Genomic DNA, 22,801 nt, shown 5'->3' on the forward strand with positions numbered 1-22,801 from the left:
TAAGTTCTAAAAGTCAAAATAAGTTAAATGATTCAAGCCTGCTAGTCTTTTATCTAAATGTTTTAAGCCTAAATTTAACTGCACAAACATGACCTGAACTCACTGTACATTTTTTAACTTCAATTTTAAAAGATCATTCAAATATAGGTGGCCAAATATGATATATGGCATTTTTCAAACGATACTTCTCTCCCTCTCTCTCCCCTTCTCCCCCCTTCCCTCTCTCCCTTCCACTCTCTATAAATCAATGCAAAAAATATCCTCAAGTACTAAAAAAAAATTCCAAAGTCAAATATAATTTTGGTACTTTGCCAAAACCAGAAACTCTCTATAAATGGTGACTGCTTTAAATGAGATTGTTTTAAGAAACAATTATAGCTACCTAGTCACTATTTATTGAGTGCTTAAAATGTGTCAGGTACAACCATCATTTTTGCTATCACCTCTGGGAATTCTCAGAATACCCTTAAGGGGTAGATACAATTATTTCCACTTCTCAGGTAAATCCTATGAATTACCTAAGGCCACATAGCTAGTAAGTTACCTAAAACTCAAACCCTGGCCTGTCTCACTTTAAGAACTGTGTTCTTACCTGCACTTTATACAGCTAGCCTCTATTGCCCCTCCTTAAAATAGTTATATAAAATGTGAAACATCTGAAAGCTAGAGATTAATAACTGATAAGAATTGAGAGATTTTAGGGGATCACTTGTTTTGGTTTTGCCCTATTGTTTAAGGAAAATATCAGACACCTGAATTTGTTTTCACTTGTGCAAGTAAATAGCAAAAAGTATTTATTTCCCTGGGATACAACTTGTATAAAATAGATATATTTTTTTCCTAAAAGAGGTATTATACTATTTTAATAACTTGTGCTGATGATTTTTTAATTTAAAAAGTCATTTTATTCTGTTCTTTAAAACATCTCCTGAGAGAAACCAAAGACTATTTAATTATTATGTTTTAACCACTGTAATAAAAAAAAAAAAAAAACTAGGCAGGGAGAGAAGAGGAAGAAAGAAAATTGGAGCTAAAGCAGGAAACAGAACAGGAAATCAGACTGTTGATCATGAAGAAATCAAATATACTCAGTTCTTGTCATAAACTGGTAATATGGTTAGAATGACAGCATGAAAGTGAAATTTAGAGATAATCCAAAGCTTCCTTAATAAAGGGTGTTTCCTTCTGTGCCCCAAATCTTTTACTAGATGAAAAAAAAAAAAAGTCATTAAGCTCCACAAAATCTAATATTTGCTTTCTGAGTCAATCCAACCTTACCTGTAGGAGAAACTCTTTCTCTGCAGATTTAGAAGAACCAGATTAAATAACATATGGAATAAAAAATAATTTCTTTCTGGCCATTATAGCATTGAAAGAGTGAAATATCAAAGGGATTACAAAATAGTAGTGAGAAGAGGTCAAAAACTTAATCAATCTATTTAACACTATCCAGTAAGAAGGTAAAAAATTTAACCTATTAAAACAATCCTTGTTTTGAAAGATAGCTTCTGGCAAACTGTAGCTGATGCAGGCAAAATTTTTTTTAAAATTATTGTTGTCTTAAGTCTTTCTATTTCAAATAGCTCTTAAAGGAACATAGAAGGCAAAAATCTAAACTGAACAACCAGCCAAAAAGTTAGTTACTCTAGCCTTTAAACCAACAATACTTGAAGCATAATGTCCTATCATTTTTTTTCTAAAGAGAGCTTAATGTGGGCTTTATAATTGTAAAACAACCTTACATATCAAATCTGACTATAAATGTAAATGAAGATTTATTCCCTGGGATCATAATCTCTAGAGCAGAAGTGTAAGGAGAAGTGGTAAAATAAGCTTGGATTCAAAGATGGAGATTATTTTTAAAATACTAGAAATTGCTAAAATGAAGCATCAAAAACACTTTTACAAGGTAGCTGTTAGAAAGCTCGAAATCAGGAATCTACATGATCATACTTAATGTTTTAAAAAGATCACTCTGGTTGCTGGGTGTAGAATAAATTATGGGGGGAGGAGTGGAAGCTTGGAAGCTAGCTGGAAATCCATGGCTGTGGTCCTCAAGAGAGATGATGGTGCGTGGGACTGGAATGGTGATGATTGATGGAGTTAGATTTTTTTTATTTTTATTTTTTAGTCCACAAACATTTTTGAGTGTATACTATGTACCAGGAAAAATGTCGGATGGTATGAAATAAAAAATAAAGTGTAATTGGGTAAGGAAGAGGCAGATATGTAAATTAGCAATTACAATGAAGTGATTTAATGTCATGAGAGAAGAAAGGGGCAGTTAAATCTTTGTGGGGAGGATCGGAAAAGATCCTATAGAGGAAGTGAGTGAAGCTTGAAAGATGAGTAGGAATTTTCCAAGCAGACAATGGTCAGATGTAAGTGTGGGCTAGTTTGGGGGGAAGACATTTCCAGTGTAGAGCACATTGAAAAAGGGCAGAAACACAAAACAACATTGTTATAATTGTAGTACAATGTGCTATGAGGAACTTAATGAGAGAAGAGTCTGAGAGGAAGGCAGAGCCCAAATATAAAGGACCGTATATTTGGCTAAGAAGCTGGTCTTCATTTGCTAGGTGATGGGGATGATGGAGTTAGATTTAGATGACTGAAGACTGACAGGACTTTACGATGGATCAAAGTCAAAAAAAGAGGAGACAAATCAAAGATTACTAGTTGATCCCACTTATTAAAATTGGAAACACTCAGGAAAGTGTAAGTTTGAGAATTGTGTTTGGATCTGCAAAGTCTGGGATACCTGATAAGGAGATGAGGTGTTGGAAGTAAATGCCTATTGTTGGAGGAAGGTCAGAGTTGGAGATACTTGGAAATTATTAACATATAGATGGCATTTCAATCCATATGACTAGATGAGTTCACCTAAGAAGAGTGAATAAAGAGAAAGGAGCTGGAACCTCTAGTATTCAGAGGCTAGTCAAGCAGAGGCTAGTCAGCAGAACAGAGTGAGAAGGAATGGACAGGGAGACAGGAGGAAAATCAGGATAGTGTTTCCAGCAGGAAGGAGTGGTCAACAGGATGGAATGCTGCTGAAGTCTGGTAAGACAGGTATAGAAAGATGGCATTTTGACTTGGTAACAAGGGATCTATTCAGTTGCAATCTCAGGAGTGTAGTAAAGACAACCCAACTGGAGTGAGCTAAGCAGACAATAAGAAGTGAAGAAGCAGATGCTGCTTGTCAGGCACATCCTTAAACATAATCATTCTCTCTTTAGATGTCCCCCTTGAACAGAGATTTTATTGCATTTTTTTCTATATGTCTGCACTTTCTTGATGGCAGGGACTGTCTATAATTTATTAATCTCTATATCTCCAGTGCCTACTTCTATGCCTGGCACATGTCATAAGATTAATAAATGTTTGCTAAACGAATAAATGAATATTTGATAGTTATAATTCTGACTCCTACCTCTTAATCTTTTCTTAAAGAAAAAACAGCTTAAGATACTCACTTGAGTGTTTATCACATGGATATGTTTTCTGGTTCTTTGAGGCATCGGGGTTTCAAGTAATTGAAACCAAAAGCAATGATACTAAGTAAATGCTATTCTAAAATATGCTAACACTTAAGTTCCCAGGTAAGCATATTTAGATCCTATAAGTATCTCAGTGAATCTTACTAAAAAGTTCAAGCCTGGCTCTACCCTTCAACAGGCTCACAGTTCAGTGAAAAAGTCTTCTCTCATGAACCATGAACCCAGAATCTATAACTAGTCCATGACAATGTGTAAATATGACAAAAGTGTTATATACTCATGATGATCTTTTGTTTTGTTTTTCACAATGAAATTGTCCAACAAAAAAGAAGAGAATCAAAATTCTAAACTAGAAATGGAGGAAATGTAGAAGTGAAAACATTGGTCCTTTAGAAATCATTTCAAAATGATGCTTGAAATGTACATCCAGGTACATTACAGTTACTTAACATTTCAATAATCAACAGAGACAGAGACTACAGGTGTCACCTTTATGTTAAAATCAAATTTGCTTTTCATATTATCTGTGTTCTATGATGGTTTTAAGTGCAATTTATAGAGGTTATTGAATAAAGGAAGTCCATAAAAATACAAATAAAATTTTTAAAATCCCTGCTCAACCTAATAATTCCAACTTCCCCAAAATAGCACCAATCCCCCAATTTTCCATCCAAATATAAATTTATATGAGACATGTAAACAATATAGTATTGTTCTAGTCTAGCCTCAAACCCCTAAATATACTTCTAAAATATAAAACATCTAATCAAACCTAAGTCTCTTTCTTAGTCACCAAAGAGAGTGAATGTTCATTAAAATGGTACATATCATCTTTATCTCCCCCACCCTCACCCCACTCTCCCAACTGCTTCTGATTTCCCTTTTTCTACTAAGGGTACCTATCCCTCCTAGCATTGATGGCTAGAAATCTCAATTTAACCCTATTCCTTTAAAACCTGTTGTTAAATTCTGTAGATTCTATTAATCTCTAATGCCTCTCACGAGCTTCTATTTTAGACCAAAATCATCTCTGGCCTGAACCACATACTTCTTTCTTCATAATTTGTCTATTTCCTTCCAGATTTACCTTATATTCATCATGCACACTGAGGCCAGAATAATCCCTAAGCATATCTCAAATCACCTTAAATTTCTACTCAGTCTCCTGTGTTGATGAAAAGCATAACCTGTTCCAACCTGCCTTTCCTCTCTAAATTCAACTATACTTTTCTCCTTCCTTCCAGATTTAAGTGGAACAAGGTCTTCCTTACAATTCTCAGAGCCTGCTCTAACTCTTCTGCTGCTGTCCTTTCCATGCCTGTGCCATTCCCTCTGTTGGAAATGTGATCCCTGACCTAGCCTCTGCCTGCTAAAATCTTGCTAAAATCCTTTAAGACCCCAGCATAATTTTTAGACCAATAAGATATAGGATCCCCAAAAAGGAAACAAACTATGGCATTTGTCTAATAATCTAGCTCTATGAAACTAGTCGCCAAAAGCTCTGACTGTAGAGTCCAATTCAAGGTGCTAATTTGATCCATGAATCTTTAAGGAGCATATAGCCTAATTAATGAGATTCTCTCTTCTTATATCCTACATTATACTGCTAGCCATGGAAATACTAGGTTTGGCCTTTGCTGGCATAGTACTAATGGTGGACTTAAACCAGCTCTTCCTAAAGATTTAACACTGGATCTCAAAAGAAATTATAGGCTGGTAAATAAACTGGAAGGGAGGGAGGTAGGAAAAGACAGAACATTTCTTCCTGGTAAATCTGACTTGATCTATGCCATGTTTTTTGGCTTCAATTTGACTATGGAGACATGGCCATTAAATTATTGTATTCTATTCCAGATCCGCTTGTCTAGGTTTTTGCTTAAGTCATAAGAAATGTCATACAGAGCTAGAGATATGCAGAAGAGTCACATGTTGTTTTCTTTATTCTAAAACTTAGCTCACCTCAAATGCAGAAATGCCCAAAATATCACATTTTAGGGACATCTTTTCAAATACTCCAAATACATTTGGCCAAACTGGCAAATAAATGTGATAAACTCCCATGCCAGGCCTGAGCCTTGCTGCGGTCACTACGAATTGTGAAAATGACCAAACATTGGTTTAGCTGAAATTCTTTTTCCTCCCTCTACTGGCTTTATCACAAATTACCTAATAAGTGCTATGAGCACAGCTTCCATAGTACAAATGGAGCAAATGGAAAGGCTTAGATCTGGTGATTGTCCTCTGGTCAGCTTTCCTGTAAACCATTCCAAGAATTCTACGCTCCTTTTCTTTTAAATTCTTTTCTTGAACATGTTCCAATCCTTCACATATGTTCTTTCTTTCTCCTCCCAATCCTGGTGCCAAGATTCCCTGTCTATCTTTTTAGTCAATCTGGCTACTGCTTTTCACTGGGAGGAGCACCCTCCTTTGCACTGAGCACCTGATCATTTGAATAAACTTTTCAATCATACTGCAACAAGGGACACAAACCTGACTTTACTTGATAAAAAGCATTTTAAGATCAAGTTCAGCCTGAAGATAGCTCCAAGTTAAAAGTCAGAAAGATTAACTTATTTAAATTAAACCTGTCTACATTTAAAAAGTACAACAAACAGAATGTGCTAATGCAAACCTCATTTTCACTTAATAACATGTTAGATGCCAGTAGCAGCTCTGTGCTGGCAGATCTGGATGCTAGAATGGTGTCTTCAGGAAAACAGGGCCTTTTGTAGTATTTATAAGGTACATTACTGAACACACACACACACAATTGAGAACAGGCCAAAAAAGGAAGACATAAGGAAAAAGTAAGGTGTGAGAGTCTTTTCTCCGTCTTAAACCATAATTAATCAAGTGCTGAAAAGTTCTCCTAGTAGAATAAAAAAAAGGTAAGGAGAGAAAATCACGTACCCTGCCATGACCCGTGAGATCAGTGATTTTAAAAGATCAAGTAACACATTAAAGGGAGCTACTATGAAGGGCATTACTTTGGAGGTTTAAATAAGACTTTTTGCTTTGATTGGAAATAATAGTATCTGGGAATAATGAGAGAGACTGAATTTCTCGTGCAAAGTTAAATGTAAGCTTACATTTGCACAAACTTTCAAAACACTATTATTTTCCTAGAAGACACTAATCAAGGCAGGAAAAGTAAGCCAATAATTAGAGTTGAGAAGAGAATGTGTTAACAGAATCCTCTTAAAGGCATCTGCTTTCTGATATTCAGACATAGAGAATGATCAAGCCCTTGCCCCCAAATGCATCTACACAAGACTTTTTACATAATAGTTGGATAAACATTATAATACTATTTGAGTCACCACATTTGAAGCTTTAGGTAAACATTTTTATAAATAAATTGATGGGCTCAGCAATGATAGAATCTTCTCAGAATATTTTGATAAGATTTTTGCTACTACAATAAGTTACTCAAACATCAAAATAAAGCCAGCTACATTACTGAAAAAAAAAAATTTAATTTTAAATATAGTTTTAGGATATATATGGGAGAAATATGTAATTATAGTAATATATGCTCACTTAAAATATGGAGAGCTAGGGGCAGGATCCAGGTGGAGGGGGGGCAATGAGAGAGGAAAGGGGAGACATCTGTAATAATCTCAACAACAGAGTTAAAATAAAAATTAAATAATAAAATAAAAAGGCAAATAAATAAAATATGTAGAGCTAATATAGACGACACAATTACAGACATCAATTTAGGATGACTATAAAGTTGTAATTTGTGATTTTTTAAATTTATTTACAGCAACTTGTTCCCTCATCCAACATAACCTATCTATAGTAAAAAAAAAGTAGCTTTACAATATATCCTCAACATCAATATGAGTATGTCTAAATTTATTCTACAAACTATGAAAATGAAGTTCCAGTTAACATTTTTTATATAAAATCAATTTGAAACTATTTCTGTATTCAAACTGAGTGGAAAAACAACTTTTAGGAGATATTTACTCCAACTATAACTACCATTCCTGTACTCACAATGTCTCTCTCCCCCAACACCAGTCCCTGTTTAAAAAGGTTCCCATTAGCATTCTTCATCTCTTCTCTAAAAATAGAAAACTTGAATAATGAAGATCAATTAGGTTTGTTGTCTTGTTTATTTCCAACGAAAGATTCTGTTTTCATGAATCCTAATAATTTCATATACTTCCTCAATTATATCTAAAGAACTTCTATATTTTGTCTAAATCATAGTTTCCTAAAATTCTTGAATTTACTTCCCTGAAGCCTTAGGTCAAGTGGCTTAATTTAGAATACAAAATCCAATGGACACAATAATCCAGATAAAAATAACTCTCTGACACTTAATTTAGGAAACTAACCTGTTGAAATTTCTGGCTCTTAGAAAGTCATTTGGAGTAGTAGTCATAACCTTGTATAGGCCAAGGCCACTTGGAGGCCGCTTGTCAAGCATTATGCACCTTCCTATCTGAGCACAGGAATGGTGGGGGCAGTTATATCTGAGAAATTAAAGTCTTTTTAATTTTTTACTCCAGAGAAAATAGGCTCCACCACCAGAAACTTCTTCCCAATTATCTAGCACATGCCAACATATTTCCAAACAGCAGCTACAATTTAAAGTTAAGAGCCCTACTTCTGATAAGGGTGGAAGGTATAAAATACCAAATAAGTATTCTTCCACTGGACAATAAAAGCTCAGCCTGAAGCCTACTGCTGGCAACTGTTAACTATGCCAATGGGGGAGCCCTGGTCTGGCCAGAGCCAGAAGGGGCATTGAGGACACATTTGTGAGAGACTTATCTGAACATGCCAGAAGATCCTGCAATAGTACCAACAGGGTATACAGTCACCTGAAGGGTCCCTCATTTCTTTTTCTCCAGTCTCTTCCTACTTTTCAACCATCTGGAGTTAACATTCTCGCCCCTTTCCTGGGCCCCAGTGACCATACACATCAGTGAGCACTGAGGGCCTCTCGGTCACCTCATTCTCCCTGGGTACCATCCCTTCCCCCTATGGGCCTCATGCACCTCATCCCTGCTAAGTATACAGTGTCTGTCAATCTTACATAATCAACTGTACAGTTTACCTGTTGTTCTCCCAAAGTTGATCTACTGTCCCCACAGATGCCTGTCCACCTTGTGTGTCAGTCTTTCTTTGCTCCCTGGGTCTGTTTCTGACTAAAGGTTGGCCTCTTCCTGCTGGCTTTTTCCTCTTCAGCCTCTGCTTTTCTCTTTATATCCCCCTGACCTACCTTCTTCCCACTGTCATTCTTTCCCAAGTCCTCCCCTTGGAACAGGCAAGCTTATCTCCATCTTGCCGTGCTGAATTTCTCTCTAGAGTCCGCCTCAGTTCACTCAGCCTGCCTATCTGGCTTCCCCCATATGGGCCTCCACACTCCATGCTGGTGCTGGTCTCTTCCCTGCAGGGGCACCTGTCTGGGAGTAGCTACTAACACATGCAGTATTGTATTTCTTGTATCTCATTGCAATTCTATTGCTGGGTGTACACTGACCTCTCAGCCATATATGAGACATTTTCCCTGGGATTTCATGGTATGTAGGAAAGTATCTTTCTCCCTCTGCATGCACTCCTCCCTCTCCTCCCAAGTCTGAGTGTTTCTCATTCTGTGTCTCTGGTAGATAACATATGTGCCCTGAAGTGTCCACTAATTCTGTGAATGCCCTCCTGAGAGCATGCTCACCTCTAGCTCTCCTGATATTACACCTACACTGTCATGTGAGTTCATGTACTTCCCAAGCTGTACACAAGTAAATATTTCCCCTGTGTACATGAGTCTCCCTTGGCCCAGGTTCATATGCTCCCAGTGAACCAGGATTCACACCTCTCCTGTGGTTCTGCCTCTGTGTTCCTTCTATGCATTTAAAGTGCCTGGCACTAGTGGGAGCTCAACAGATGTTAAATCTCCACTTTTATATGAATAACTGAGTCTGCATCTGAGTGTCCCTCTGTGCCTGTTTTATGAGATCAGTTATTAGAGCATGTTTCCTTGGTATAGACTGAGCTATTTGTCAGGATGCTCTGCGAGTTATATCTCCCTCCAACTGTTTCTCCTCTTGGAGTAAATGTTACCCGTCCTCATATGGTATATACCTCCCCCCTTATGTGATGTCCAGTCAGGTCTCCCTCAGCCACACACTCCATAAACGGCTTCCCCATGCACCCTGATTGCAGTGTCTCTTCTGTGGCTCTCTGTCCCTTACTTTTTCTTTTAACGCGAGAATGCACTCCCGGGTTTGTACTCCCATTTTGGCATATGTGCATCTATATGAGCCTTTGCTGTACTCGAGTTTTATGTCCATGGGTCTCCCGGACGCGATGCAGGGTAAGACACGGGATGCAGTATATCCTCCCCCCACCTTCACCTTCGTTCCGTGTCTCTAAGACTGTGAGTCTCCTTCCCCTCCCCCTTCCCCCCTCCCCGCCCGCTCCCCAGGTGCGGGGGATCTTTGGGTATGAGGAGCCTCCACTAGGGACTAATCTGTCCCTAGTAACCGCTGTCTTGCTCCTGGGAGAGAGCTGGTTGTGTGTAGCTCCCTGGATCGCAGTGTTGGTGAGTCTCGGGGAACGCAAAGCGCCTGTGTGCCCGAGTCCCTGGGAGGGCAGGGGACAAGTGTATCCCCCCCTTCCCACTCGTACACGGACGCCTGTGTTCCAGCTTTTGCTAGTATATGGTGTGCCCCCCCCATATGCAGAGTGCCTGTGTCCCCATCTCTAGGAGTACACGGTGTGCCCCGCCAAACACAAAGTGCCTGTGTCCCTAAGTCCCACTTCCATAAGCGGACCGCCTGTGTCCCCGTCTATGCGGGTCCACAGTGCCTATGTGTTACCCCGAAAACGCGGACGGCTTGTGCTCGCTGGTCCTCGGGAGTTAGTACGCTGCACCCACCCCACCCCCACCCCCCGGCCGTGAGCGATGTGGTTATCTCACTTGTCTCCCTGGTACCTCTCTCACTCATTGGGACAGAAAAAGCCAGGAAACCCGCGGGCGCCGTCGGAAAGTCCCGCAGCGGCGGCGCAGCCAAGGTAGAGCAGAGGTTGCCTCGGCCCCGCCGCCAGGGGCCGCCCGCCCGCCTGCCTCTCAACGCCCCAGCGCCCGGCTGGCCCAGGACGGCGTCTTCAGCGACCCTACCCAGCCCTGCCTAGCCCTGTCGCCACCGGCGCTGACGGCAGCAGCCGCGAGCCACGGCCCCGCCAGCCCCGCGACGGGTGCCGGGGGCGGAGGGGAGCGCGGCAAGGCAGCGAGGGGCGCCCTCTCCCTTCCCGAGCCCGGCCAGCTCACCTTGTGGCTCTGGTAGGTCTCGAGCGCCCGGATCGCCGTCTCGGTGAGCTTCACATGCAGTACGGTGATGTTGTCCTGCCCCAGCCGTCCGCACGACAGCCCATAGCGCTGCTCTTCCCGCAGGCCCGCCGCCCCCCCTGCCGCCATCTTAAACTCCCCGGGGTGCCGCCGCCGACGCCGCTCCGGCTCTAGTCTCCTCTGTGGCCGCGGCTGCTCGGGCTTCTGCAGCCGCCGCCACAGCTACGGCCATCCCGCTGCTGACGTACTGTCATATACTGCGCGCAGCCAGACTTCGGGCTGCTACTGCCGCCACCAGCCCCACCCTCCTGCCCCAGGCCCCGCCCCGAGCTCGTCTCACTGGCCCGGCTCCCCGCAGGACTGCTCTCATTGGCCGCCACCCTCACGGGGGCGGAGCCCAAAGTCGCTGGAGTTCAGCTCTCGGGACGCGACGTCCAAGAGGTGAGAGGCTGACGTCGAGGTGACGCGATAACTCAATCACATCTTATGTCACGTCTGGTCATCTTGGCTCACCGGCCACCATTGGCCAGGCCGGCTTGGGGGGGTCCCCCTCCTAATTGGGTGTCCAAGTAGCCTTGTCCGTTTATATGGTGTCGGAGCCCTGCCCCTTGGGGGATAGTAGTGGCTCTTAGGGGAGTCTCTCCCTGAGCTGATGATCCTGAGAGAGGAGGACCCTCACCCTAAATATGTGTCGGAGTAAGGGCTTCGTGCCCCGACGGCCAGGGGGAGCTTTTGGAGACTGGTGTATGCTTTTGAGGGATGATGCACTAGGCAGTAAGTGGAGTCACTGGAGAGCTAGCTGCTCCTCAAAACTCAGTTTAGTACTGTTGTGCAGTTGGGATTGGGTAGGACGTCCTTCTTAGTCTTTTCATGCTAAACTTTAAATTCGCTAGTCGACCTAGACTTTAGGTTTGTATTAGGACATCTTAAGTACAGTACCATGCCTAAAGCTTAAATGCCTTTGGTGTGGTGGGTATATTATAGAAAATTGAACTTAAGGGTCTTTCCCACGCCATGCCCGGTTCTGATCCCATAGGAACCTATTCCGTCCCTCTGGAGCTCGCCGTGGGAGCAGGGTTGTGTGCGCCTTTTCATGGGGGGGCATTCTTGGCTGGGATGGTATCTCCTTTTAAAGGATCACGGAAGAGTAGAACTAGAACTCCACCAAATGAGTTCTGTCCATTTTACGTGACCGGGACGTGTGAAAACCTAGCTAGGGTTTAAGCTATTAATGTGAAGCGGGGAAGATGGGCTGTGAGGGGGTGCGCAGGCCCGGCCTGTTTCCCATTCCTCGCGGTGCTTCGTGCGCGGGCGTGGCCAGAGGAGGAACCGAATCAGGAGCCCTCTGGAGGCTGTGTGCGGATAGACCGACAGGCTTCGCGTCAGAGGGTGAGTTAACTGGGTGATCAGAAACACCAGATAAAGACAAACCATTGAAAGACTTGAAACTGTTGAAAGGCAGTTTTTAAAAATTATTTCTAAAAAAAATATTGGAGGCTTGTTGTTTCCCTCAGATTGTAAAACCTTGTTGCGTTTTACAGGGATTCCCCAGAAAAATTTATAGGCAGTATTATTTCCTGTCCTTTTAAATTGGATAGAGCTAGATTTTCCAAAAGGTCCAAGTAGGAATTTTTCATGATTTATGCCCCCCTCCACCTCCCACACACCTAAATAAATCCCTTCCTCAGCCCACAGATACACTACCTCTTGATTCAGACTCTCAAGCATTGTGTGTGTAAAATATGAATTACAGAACTACTTCTTCTTTTATAGAGTATGGGTTAAGGGGAAACACCTGTATTAAGTGTTGGTTACATCACAAGAGAGCATTTTTTAAACTGACTTAATTTCAAACCACTAGAATTGGCTAGCTGTTAAGACATGATTAGCACTTGTTAATTTAGTTTACTAGAGTGTTAATGATCTTAAATTCATTGAATAGAGAAAAATTAATTTTATACTAGAATTTTTTTTCTTGTGTTTGTTTTACTTTGATAGGCAAGTATTTACTTTGACATATCTAAAGCCTTAATTATTTGTCAGGGGGAGGAGTTTGACCAGAACGAGTAAAACCTGTATCCCAGGGCTTTTCCTGTGAAGGTGGGTAAATCCCCTCCCACATTGCATCTTAATATTGCCTTCTCTTTCTCAGAACTTCTGAAGACATCCGGGGTGTGGGAGGAGCAAGGGTGGTTTTCGCTGTAGTTTTCAATTGTCTGACTTGCAGCCACTTTCTAGTAATTGATTTTATTTTCTTAATTTAAGAAAAAACTTCTCATGTCATGTCCTATTTTAGTGGGTAACAATCTTTCAAAGGGTAATCAATTAATGTAGTGGGTTAGTGTTTGCAGTTTTCCTCTTTTGAACTTTCCACTCTGGAAGGAAGCAAGACCATATACAAAGTAATACGGTAACCTAGTAGTGTTGCATAGTACACGTTATACCTTCCTGAATCAGATGGGCAAGTTGTCATACTGATGAGGGTAATTCCTTTTGAGAAGGCTGATGAAAGTTGCTCTTTGGGAAGTTCCCCATTTTATAAATATTTTCTGTATTATTATTCAGTTTAAATAATTAACAATCATTGTATGCCAATTAAGTGTAAAATGTTGTGTGGGGGGGAGTTAAAAATTAAACAATGTAGTATTTTATTTAAAGGAAATTTCTGTTTAATATAGCAAATGAACTACCATACCCAAAGCAAAGCAGTTAGAGAATCAGTAAGTGCTAATATGGGTAATAATGGTGATAAGCTCAAAAAATCAAAGAAGGGAGAAGTCTGGAGAGGTTTGTGGAGGCAGTGAAACTAAAAAATCTCTCAAGGACTAAGAAGATTCTGGATAAGTGGAGGTGGTATAGATGGGGAGAGGCCAACTAAAAATTATCTTAATGATCATTCTAAGTGAATGCGAAAATTGAGACACCTTTCATTTAAAAGCAACTAGCTGTCAAACTTAAAATTTAAACAGCAAAGGTTATTCAAGCAGCAAATGAGTTTGAGAATAGCAGAGGAATTGCAATTTGGGGCATGCAAACTATGGTGAACCATAGGCAAGTACGAAGAAATAAGAGGGGTCAGCTTTTATTGGGCTTCAGGAGGAAATTGGGGAGAGTTGTTTTGAACAGGAGCCTATTGGTGGGAAAGAAGAGGTCGAGGTTGTGGCAGTTTTTTATTGGCAGCACATGGAGAGCAGTCACTGATGCTGAGGCAAGCAGGGAAGAAATCTTTCTGCTTGCTGGCTATCTAAGCTTCCATGAGTGGTAGTGCATGAGAGCTCTCCTTTCCATAGCATCCTGATTCCAATTTGAATGTTCCTTTCATTCATTTTTACACTACCTAACTTATTACAAGCAGGAGAGACAGGGTCTGAATCAGCTGTTTACGTGTCCTTCTAGTCACTATATGTACTGAGTAGCTATTATTTGGATTTAATAACTAAAGAAAAAATACATAGTAATTCAATGCAAGGAAAAGGCAAAAAGCAAGTAACCTGATGCAGAGCCTGTTCCAGCTCTGGATATCTATCTTACAGTTCCAGCAAGAGGACATGTGAATATCAAGGCCTTTGCTGGCCTTCAAACATGGAGCCACCCCTTATTCTTGGTTGCTACATACTTACTGACCATTTCTCACTTATCCTTTGGAGCTGAGATCACCAATTCAGATGCCTTCATCAACCATTAGGTACACAAAATGAGTGAAGCAGGCCAGACACAATCCCACCAGAACTGAAGGTGCTGGCTTGTAGTGAGCTGGGAGTATTTGAAGGGCTCAGTGGATTTTAGGTGCAGCTGATTATTGCTCGGTGAAGATGCAGGGGTCCAGAGTTGTCCAATCTTCTCATTTTCAAGAAAAGCTGGGAATTGCAGATTTGTTTTTTATTTGTTGGCTAACTAAAAATTTCAATAAACATTTTGTGGGCATTAAGTCTTTGGGCCCTGGCTGGTGTGGCTCAGTTGGTTGAGCACCATCCCATGCACCAAAGGGTTGCTGGTTTGTTTTCTGTCAGGGTACATGACCTGGTTTCAGCTTGATCCCTGATAAAGGGGTACAGGCAGGAGGCAGCCTATCATGTTTCACTCGCACATTGATGTTTGTCTCTCTCTTTCCCTCTCCCTTCCCCTCGCTCTAAAAAAATCAATAAAAAATATTACCATTTGCCTAGTTAGCCCATAGCTTTCTCATTTTCAACCTCTGTTTTAGTGATTTTCAGTACAGAAGGCTATACTGTCTTATACCTGTCTTGTTTTGTGAGTTATTTCTTAAGGCCACTTACAAAAAGTTTGTATTAATGTCTTAATACAAGGCAATGTCTTCTATTATGATAAGAGAACACAACGTCTTATAGAGTTATAGCAGAGAAATTCTCTGGAAGAAGAATTTCCAGGTGGAAATCCTTTCCCCTTGGAATTCTCCCTGATGCTTCCTGCCCCATTGTGCTTGACTCAGCACCATTACACTACTCTCCTGTCAAGACTTGACTAGGTCCTATGCAAAAATCTCCTCCTTTCCTTGTACACAGCTGAAGTAGGAGCTTGATGCTTTTAAAAGAACTTCACTAAATGTTTATAGAGAGTAAAAGTGACATACCTACAGGAGGGACATAAATATTTGCTGCCTAAGTACAGATTTTCAGCTGGGCAATTACTATATCATATATGATTATTTTTTTACTCCACTCCATTTAAGTGTAAGAAATGTCACATTGCATTATTTATCATAATCATCATCACCATCATTAAATCTGACTCTGAGTACCACAGCCTTCCCCCCCCCCCCCAATCTCACTGTGTAGTAGGAACAATAAATCCACAGGTCTTACAAAAGTCCTAGAATATACGGGGAGGCTTCTCTGGTCTATGTCCATCACTACTGGTATAATCCATTAGAAGCTCAAGAATTTCTTTTAAGATGGGTTTGGGATTGGGTGTGATCTAGATAGAAGGACCAGACCACCTGAATTAAAACTGAGTTTATATAGCAAACATACCAGTTTTACTTAGATTGTATATTTATTTGGTGGTGGGACTGAGGGTGGCACTAATAGGGATTATGAGGAACTCTCCCTAGCTACTTTGGCACCAAAACATATTTGATGATGGTCTACATGATTTCCTGAAAGGTATAGCTCATCTGAGAACTTTTCTGAGACTGGCAGCATTGGGATACCAGGTCAAGTCACCATTTTCAAATGTGCACTTTCCTGGGAAGCTGAAAGGCAGTGGATTTGGGCTGTACCCTTCCTGGGATTGGTAACCTCTGCCCCTTCCCAATCTTAGGGGAAGCTATCCCACCCCTAGACTTCCACCTCTATACTCTCTTAGTCTCCAAAGTTCTTTCTTCCTCATAGAACAGTCTCTTTCATTTAAAAAATTGTGATCTGGGGTTAAATAAAGTACCCTCTGTCCTCCTGATATCCCCCCACTCCTCCAGTTCAAATCCCTTCTTTTTTTTTAAGGTTTCTTTTTTTTTAATGTATTTTTCAATTACAGTTGACATACAATATTATATTAGTTTCAGGTGTACAACGTAATGGTTAGACATTTATATACCTTATGAAGTGACCAACCACCCCAGTAAGTCTAGTACCCATCTGACATCATACATGGTTATTACAATATTATGGACTATATTCCCTATGCTGTATTTTACATCCCTGTGACTATTTTTATAATTGGTCATTTGTATTTCTTAATCCTTTTTGCCTTTTTCATCCATCTCCCCAACCTCCCTTCCATCTTGGGACCCTCAACTTATTCTCTGTATCTCTGAGTCCAACATAATAATTTGAGAAGGTATATGCACCCCTAAGTTCGTTATTTATGATAGCCAAGATATGGACACAAACTAAGTGTCCATCAGTAGAGAAATGGATAAAGAATATGTGACACATATATACAATGGAATATTGGTCAGCCATAAAAAAGAACGAAATTCTACCATTTGCAACAACATGGATGGACCTAGAGGGTATTATGCTAATTGAAATCAGTCAGACAGAGGAAGACAAATACCATGTGATTTCACTTATATGTGGAATCTAAAATAAATAAACAAAACAGAAACAAAAATCATAGATCTTTACTCTTTACCCTTCTTTACTCTTTGTTGGTCTAAGTAGAAGACTAGGTTGGCAGGCTATCTCTCATTCCTTCAAATGAATAGAAAACACAACTCTGGCTTTCTAAGACAGAGATACTCAGACTTTACTGATACCTTTCTGGGCTTCCTTTTTTTATTCCTTGCCTTTCCCCACTTGAAGCATAGTCTCTGGGAAGTTTATGTCCTTTGAAAGCAAAAGGTTCAGGCTCAATTCTCCTGCACACCAAGAAAACTCCCTCCTTCTATACTGATTGAAAAGATGTCCTGTCCATAGAATTGCACAATATAGTGATCAAAGTGTCCCTTTCTTCCAGATGATAATTGTTTTTATGGCTTTTTAGAATAGTGCAAGGTGCCCTGAAAAGTGAAATAAATTCTGAGAGTGAGAAAAATGGTAAAGAATGACCTCACAGTTTTTATTGTTTCCATGCTGTTTTGTATTGAAAAGGAGCACGTGAGTTTCTGAATAAACTGAGGAGGTAGGAAGACTGGAGGGGGCAAAATGTCTTTTTAGCTTTTCACTTTTAAACACACAAATAGTGGGTCAAAGGCCATCAACATTAAGAACAACACTGATCATTAATAATAGCTTATTCTTCATGGCTTTGCAGTTTAAATGTAATTGAGTTACATTATCTCTTTGAATATTCTCTCAGTAAGGTAGCCATTGTTTTATACTCATTTTACCTTTGAGGTAAATGAGGCTCAGAGAGGCTGTATATCACCCATTTGGTAAATGACAGAGCCTAGTCAGATCCTAAGATTTCCTTTTCCCATATAGCACTTCTATCTTTGAATATGGCTCTAAGTTCTGAGGAATTGTACTGAACATGTCTGGTTGTCACAGTAAAAAAGAGGAAGTGGTTGGTTCTACTTTTTTGGATAGCTTGGGAGTTGGTTTTATTGTTGGTGTTAAAAGCAGGACTAAAGTCATTTGATTCACTCCCTCTACACAAACATCAGATATACAATTAAATAGTAAGAAGGCAAATAAAATGATCCACTCAGCATTGGTTTATTATAGCTTGCATATTGACTTTAGTGAGATTTATGAAAGCTAATTCTATTTTTATAGGTAGCATAGATAATTTGTGATATATTAGAACTCTTGTTATAACAAATATACACAGTCATAGGTGCCCATTTGAAAATGTTCATATAATTTTATTTGCAAGGGCTTACAGTTGTTGTATCTTTGCTTTTATTGCATGTTGTTTATATATATGATTTATTTGATAATGAGTCTGTGGTCAAAAGCACAATCCCCAGTAATATCAATTGTTCCCATGGGAAAATACCACTCACGTTATAACATGGTTTCTAGAACATAGTATGGCAAAAAGTAGAGAATAAATATATCATACATATGAACACGGAAGACTTTTCTGTTTCTACTTAGGGAATTAAAATTGTAGTCACCCTGATTTTTGTTTTCAATCAACCATTTATTCAAGTATCATATCTTTGATCTTTTACCTGTTATAGTCTACTATTTGGGAGATTTTGTGGTTGCTTTGGATTTTGGAAATTTAAGAACCAACATGACCCTTATAGGTTAGAATATTTACATATTCATAAACATGAAAGCATAGTCTAATAAGAGGTATAAGATATGAGGATATTAGATGAGAAGTAGCACTAATCAGAGATGGAGTTCTGGATTGCTAGAACATATTCAGCTCAGGGCATTGGGAAAAGTTTCATGGGAAAGTTAGCATTGAAACATCAAAGGTTTGCAGCTGTAATAATGGGAATATTGAAACTTTCTAAGTTTAGGGATCTTATAAGCAGTGGTTTGCTACCACAAGATGTTTTAGGAGAAAGACAGTAATCTGGTTTAAATGGCATTTAGGGCACATAAAGATGGTTGTGACTGATGGAGCCAGAAAAATGGGTTGGGGACAGACTGTGAAGAGTTTTCAATATTGGGTGAAGGGGTATGGACTTTTATTTGTGAGCAGTGGGGAACCTTCGGAGGCTTCTGATCAGAAGTGGCATATTCTAATCTATAAGTTAGGGCTATCCAAGTGATAGCAGTATGAGTAATAGAATGGATTGTGGGGGTACTGGCAAAAGAAAGCTGAATTAGGAGGCAAAAGGTAATAAGGTGTGTGCTAGGGTATTGATAATGGGAATGGAGAAGAGGAGGAGGAGATGAAAGGCTCTGCAAGGGTAGAGTTGACTGATTTGCCAGCTTTATTGGGTATGAGGTGTGAGCACGAGGAACCCAGAATTACTAGTTGTAAGTTTGTTTTACTAGAAGAGAGTACTGATATGAAAAGAAATCAGGAAATCAGGAGAAGGGAGCTGGCTTAGGTTAGAGGTAGTGGTAGAATATATGAGTGAAAATATTTAGCAGGCATTTGGAAATGTGTGCCTGAGGCCTCAGAGTCAATCCATTGAGATAACAATGGGAGTCATGGAATTGGACGAGTTTCCTGAAGAAGGTTATGAGGGAAGAGGAGGAGAAGGCAAAAAACTGGGGAATATTCCCAAACCATGCCCATCATAAGGACTGTACCCCTGCTTCCCATTTAGAATTATGGCTGTGGTAGGCAACACTACTGACAGGAGTATCTTATGTCTGAGGTGTGTGTGTCCCTGTATATATTACCAATATTTTCCCAGTAGAACTACCCCGCTCAGTCACTTGCATTCAAACCTGTTTTGTAGTGGGAGGAAAAGGGGTAAATAAACAGCAGCTCCTCAGACACTGCACTTACTTTCAGTGCAGCTCCATGGAGATGCATTGACTTGCACACCTCACTCACTGAGTATGTTATGACAACAAGTAGATATCGTAGGTGGTAAAAGGGGTTCCTGAAGACACTTTGATCTGAAATATACAGGTAACAAAAGATTACTGGGGGGAGAGTAAACAAGGAGACAGATGACCAAAGAAGGCTCTATATCATTTGGGAGCTTGAAATAGGGTGCTATCAGTGGAAGTCATGAACAGTGTGATGCTTAAGTGATTACTTGTAAAAAGCATTTAAGAGTAAGAGATCATTGCTCGTAGTCACATACTGAATACAGCTTGCTAGGTGTACATTGAATATTGTCCATGCTAAATAGATTAAAATTTCAATTCAATCCCAGGGAATATTACATAACTGAAAAAGGAAAGGAATACATTGATCTCCAAGGGCTGATATTATTGAATAGTAAAGTGGTAATGCCCCCTTCAAATTGTTATAGGAAATTAATTTTAACAATGACTAATTAACTGAATGTGTTTGATAATCTGTAATCTGATTTTGAAAGCAAGGCTATTAACTGAGAATAAGGAGAATTGCTCTCTTTCAGATTCTAGTCCTCTAATTCTTCCTTTGAATAAGTCACTTGTCTTATGTGTAAAGTGATTTTAGGTGATTTAAATACTCTGGTTACTTAAATTATGATATTTCTCTTCAATATTCTTCAAAAGAACCAAAATAAATTTATAAAAAATATAACATATGATTTGATTTACCTGCAAAAGAGTATTAGCCTCGTATTGCAGTATGAATATATTAAATCAATATGTTGTACACCTTAAACTTATACAGTGTTATATGTCAATTATATCTCAGTTTTTTAAAATGTAGTATTGTCCTTTAACAGGGTATATTCACATTTTAAAAAACAACAGCAGTCCAGTTTTAATGATCTATCATGACTCTGACCCCTCATGAAAAAACAGTACTGGAGTCAGCAGATTGTATTAAACTTCAGTAGTACAGAAAGCCAAGCAGCATGATTTAGCTTTGTCAAATGTTGACAGATCTTGTATTTTTCATGAAGGAAGAGGTCCATCTTATATAGATCTGGAGTTGCTCAGTATCTTTACTTCATTTTCAGTTTTCTGAAAAATTTTTAAAAAATTATCGTGGTTTTAAAATTAACATTTTAAAAATACACTCACGCTAAGCATATAGGATTGAATAGACTGACTGAATGTTATTTTAAAATATTTTTCAAAATAGAAACATGGCATTGAAAATTTACTTTAAAAACAGAAAACTTGAAGACAAGTTTTTGGTTTGCAATGACAATTATTCCAGAAAGTATACTGTAAAATATCCAAGTGTTAGCTCATAATAAACTCTTTAAAAATTTATTTTTAATTTATATACAGTAAAATTTACTTCTTGTTGTATACATTTGACAAACAGAACAGTTTTAGCACTTCCCCCTGCCAAAAAAAAAAAAAAAAATCCCTCATTCTGTTCCTTTGTCAGAGCTTCCTCCCTCCACTCTTCACCCCTGGCAAATACTGAATCTGTTCTCTGTCCTTATAGTTTTCCTTTCCCAGAATATAAATGGAATCATACAGTATATAGCCTTTTCAGTCTGGTTTCTTCCCCTTAGCATAACCTTAGTATAATACATCTGAGATCCATTCATGATGTTGCATATACCTGTAGTTTGTTTCTTTTTTTATTGCTGAATAGTATTTCATTGTATGGACATTACATTCCACAGTTTGTTTAGTCAGTAGTTGAAGCACAGTTCTATGTATCCAATTTTTGGTGATTCTGAAAAATCTGCTGTAAACATTCACAAATTGTTTTTATAGAAACAAGTCTAAAAGGAGACTTATGAGTTCAGAAGTCTGAAATATTCTCTGACCAAGATATGACTTGTTCCACTTTGAATTTGGTGAAACATTCTCCAGAGCCTGAGAGTATAGCTTCACCTCACATACCTTAAGGATATGGTCTTTCCTCTTGGGCTGTTGAAGCCAATTTCACCCTTCCCCACACACACCTTTTTTTTTTTTTGTGGCAATTTTGTTAGTTCAGATAGACTTATGAATATTATTTCAAAGCAGAATATTTGCTAGGAAGTCAAAGAAGTTTGCAACCATCAGGACAAGTTTTTGTGCCAGTCAATAAATACAATATAAGAATTAAAAAATATATATATTTCTATTGATATTTTTAGAGAGCGAGAAAGGGAGAGGGAGAGAGGAAGAGAAACATCTATGTGAGAGTAGAACATCCATTGGCTGCCTCCTGCATACCCCCTACCGCGGATTGAGCCTGAAGCCCTGATGGGGAATTGAACCAGCAAACTTTTGGTGCATGGGATGATGCCTAACCAATTGAGCCACACTGGCCAGGGCAAGAAAAAAAAATTTTAATATTGGTAAAGGAAAGGTATGCTGGTTTTTGTGAGTTACCCAAAATCCATATCATCCTTTATTATTATTATTTTTTAAATATATCTTTATTGATTTCAGAGAGAGGAAAGGAGAGGGAGAGAGAGAGATAGAAGCATCAATGATGAGAAAGTCATTGATTGGCTGCCTCCTGCACGCCCCCAACTGGGGATCAAGCCGGCAATCCCTGGCATGTGCCCTGACCGGGAATCCAACCCCCATCGCCTGGATCCTAGGTCGACACTCAACCGCTGAGCCACGCCCGGCCAGGCTCATCCTTACTTTAGAGAAGACAAGTGCTTAGGAGAAAGAGTGATTAAGCTTGTGTCATACCAGTCATGGTACTTACTATTTGTGTGTGTGGTGGGAGGAAAGGGAGCCTGTTACCAGCAGCCTGTACAGGATGGACCAGATTTCTGTAATGATGCTGTATATAGTAAACGACTTTCTCATATTGTGGCTGAAATTTTTCTAATACTAAGAAGTGGCTAGTTTCCTATAGCCAATTAAACTTGTGTTAGAAGTCAACATTTTATAACATTTGGTAGTAACAAGTAATTTTTAGGTTTGGGTTTGTGGTATCCAAAGGCAGAAGTTCTCTAAAGTATATAAGAATCTCCTGGGGACCTTGCTAAAATTTAGGTCCCTGGGCTTCAGCCCTCAAAGGTTTGGATTTAGTAGGTCTAGTGAGTGGCCAAGAATCTGCATTTTAACAGTAATGTCACTTCACTTGACACACTGAGTCGTCTCTT

The 22,801-nt window shown here is 39.6% G+C and overlaps 1 protein-coding gene and 1 long non-coding RNA gene across 2 annotated transcripts in view; one reads left to right on the forward strand and one right to left on the reverse strand.

Moving 5' to 3' along the window:
• Positions 1-10,956, reverse strand: part of ELL2 (elongation factor for RNA polymerase II 2) — a 74,688-nt gene extending 63,732 nt beyond the window's left edge. Inside the window, exon 1 of the mRNA XM_016216152.2 lies at positions 10,786-10,956. Coding sequence (XP_016071638.1) covers positions 10,786-10,932 — 147 coding nt within the window. The 5' untranslated portion in view covers positions 10,933-10,956. The remainder of the gene's footprint in view (positions 1-10,785) is intronic.
• Positions 1-22,801, forward strand: part of LOC107539607 (uncharacterized) — a 308,699-nt gene that overhangs the window by 83,943 nt on the left and 201,955 nt on the right. The gene's annotated exons all lie outside the window — the stretch shown is intronic.

Source organism: Miniopterus natalensis, chromosome 3, assembly GCF_054644295.1.
Source record: "Miniopterus natalensis isolate mMinNat1 chromosome 3, mMinNat1.hap1, whole genome shotgun sequence".
Classification (NCBI taxonomy): Eukaryota; Metazoa; Chordata; class Mammalia; order Chiroptera; family Miniopteridae; genus Miniopterus; species Miniopterus natalensis.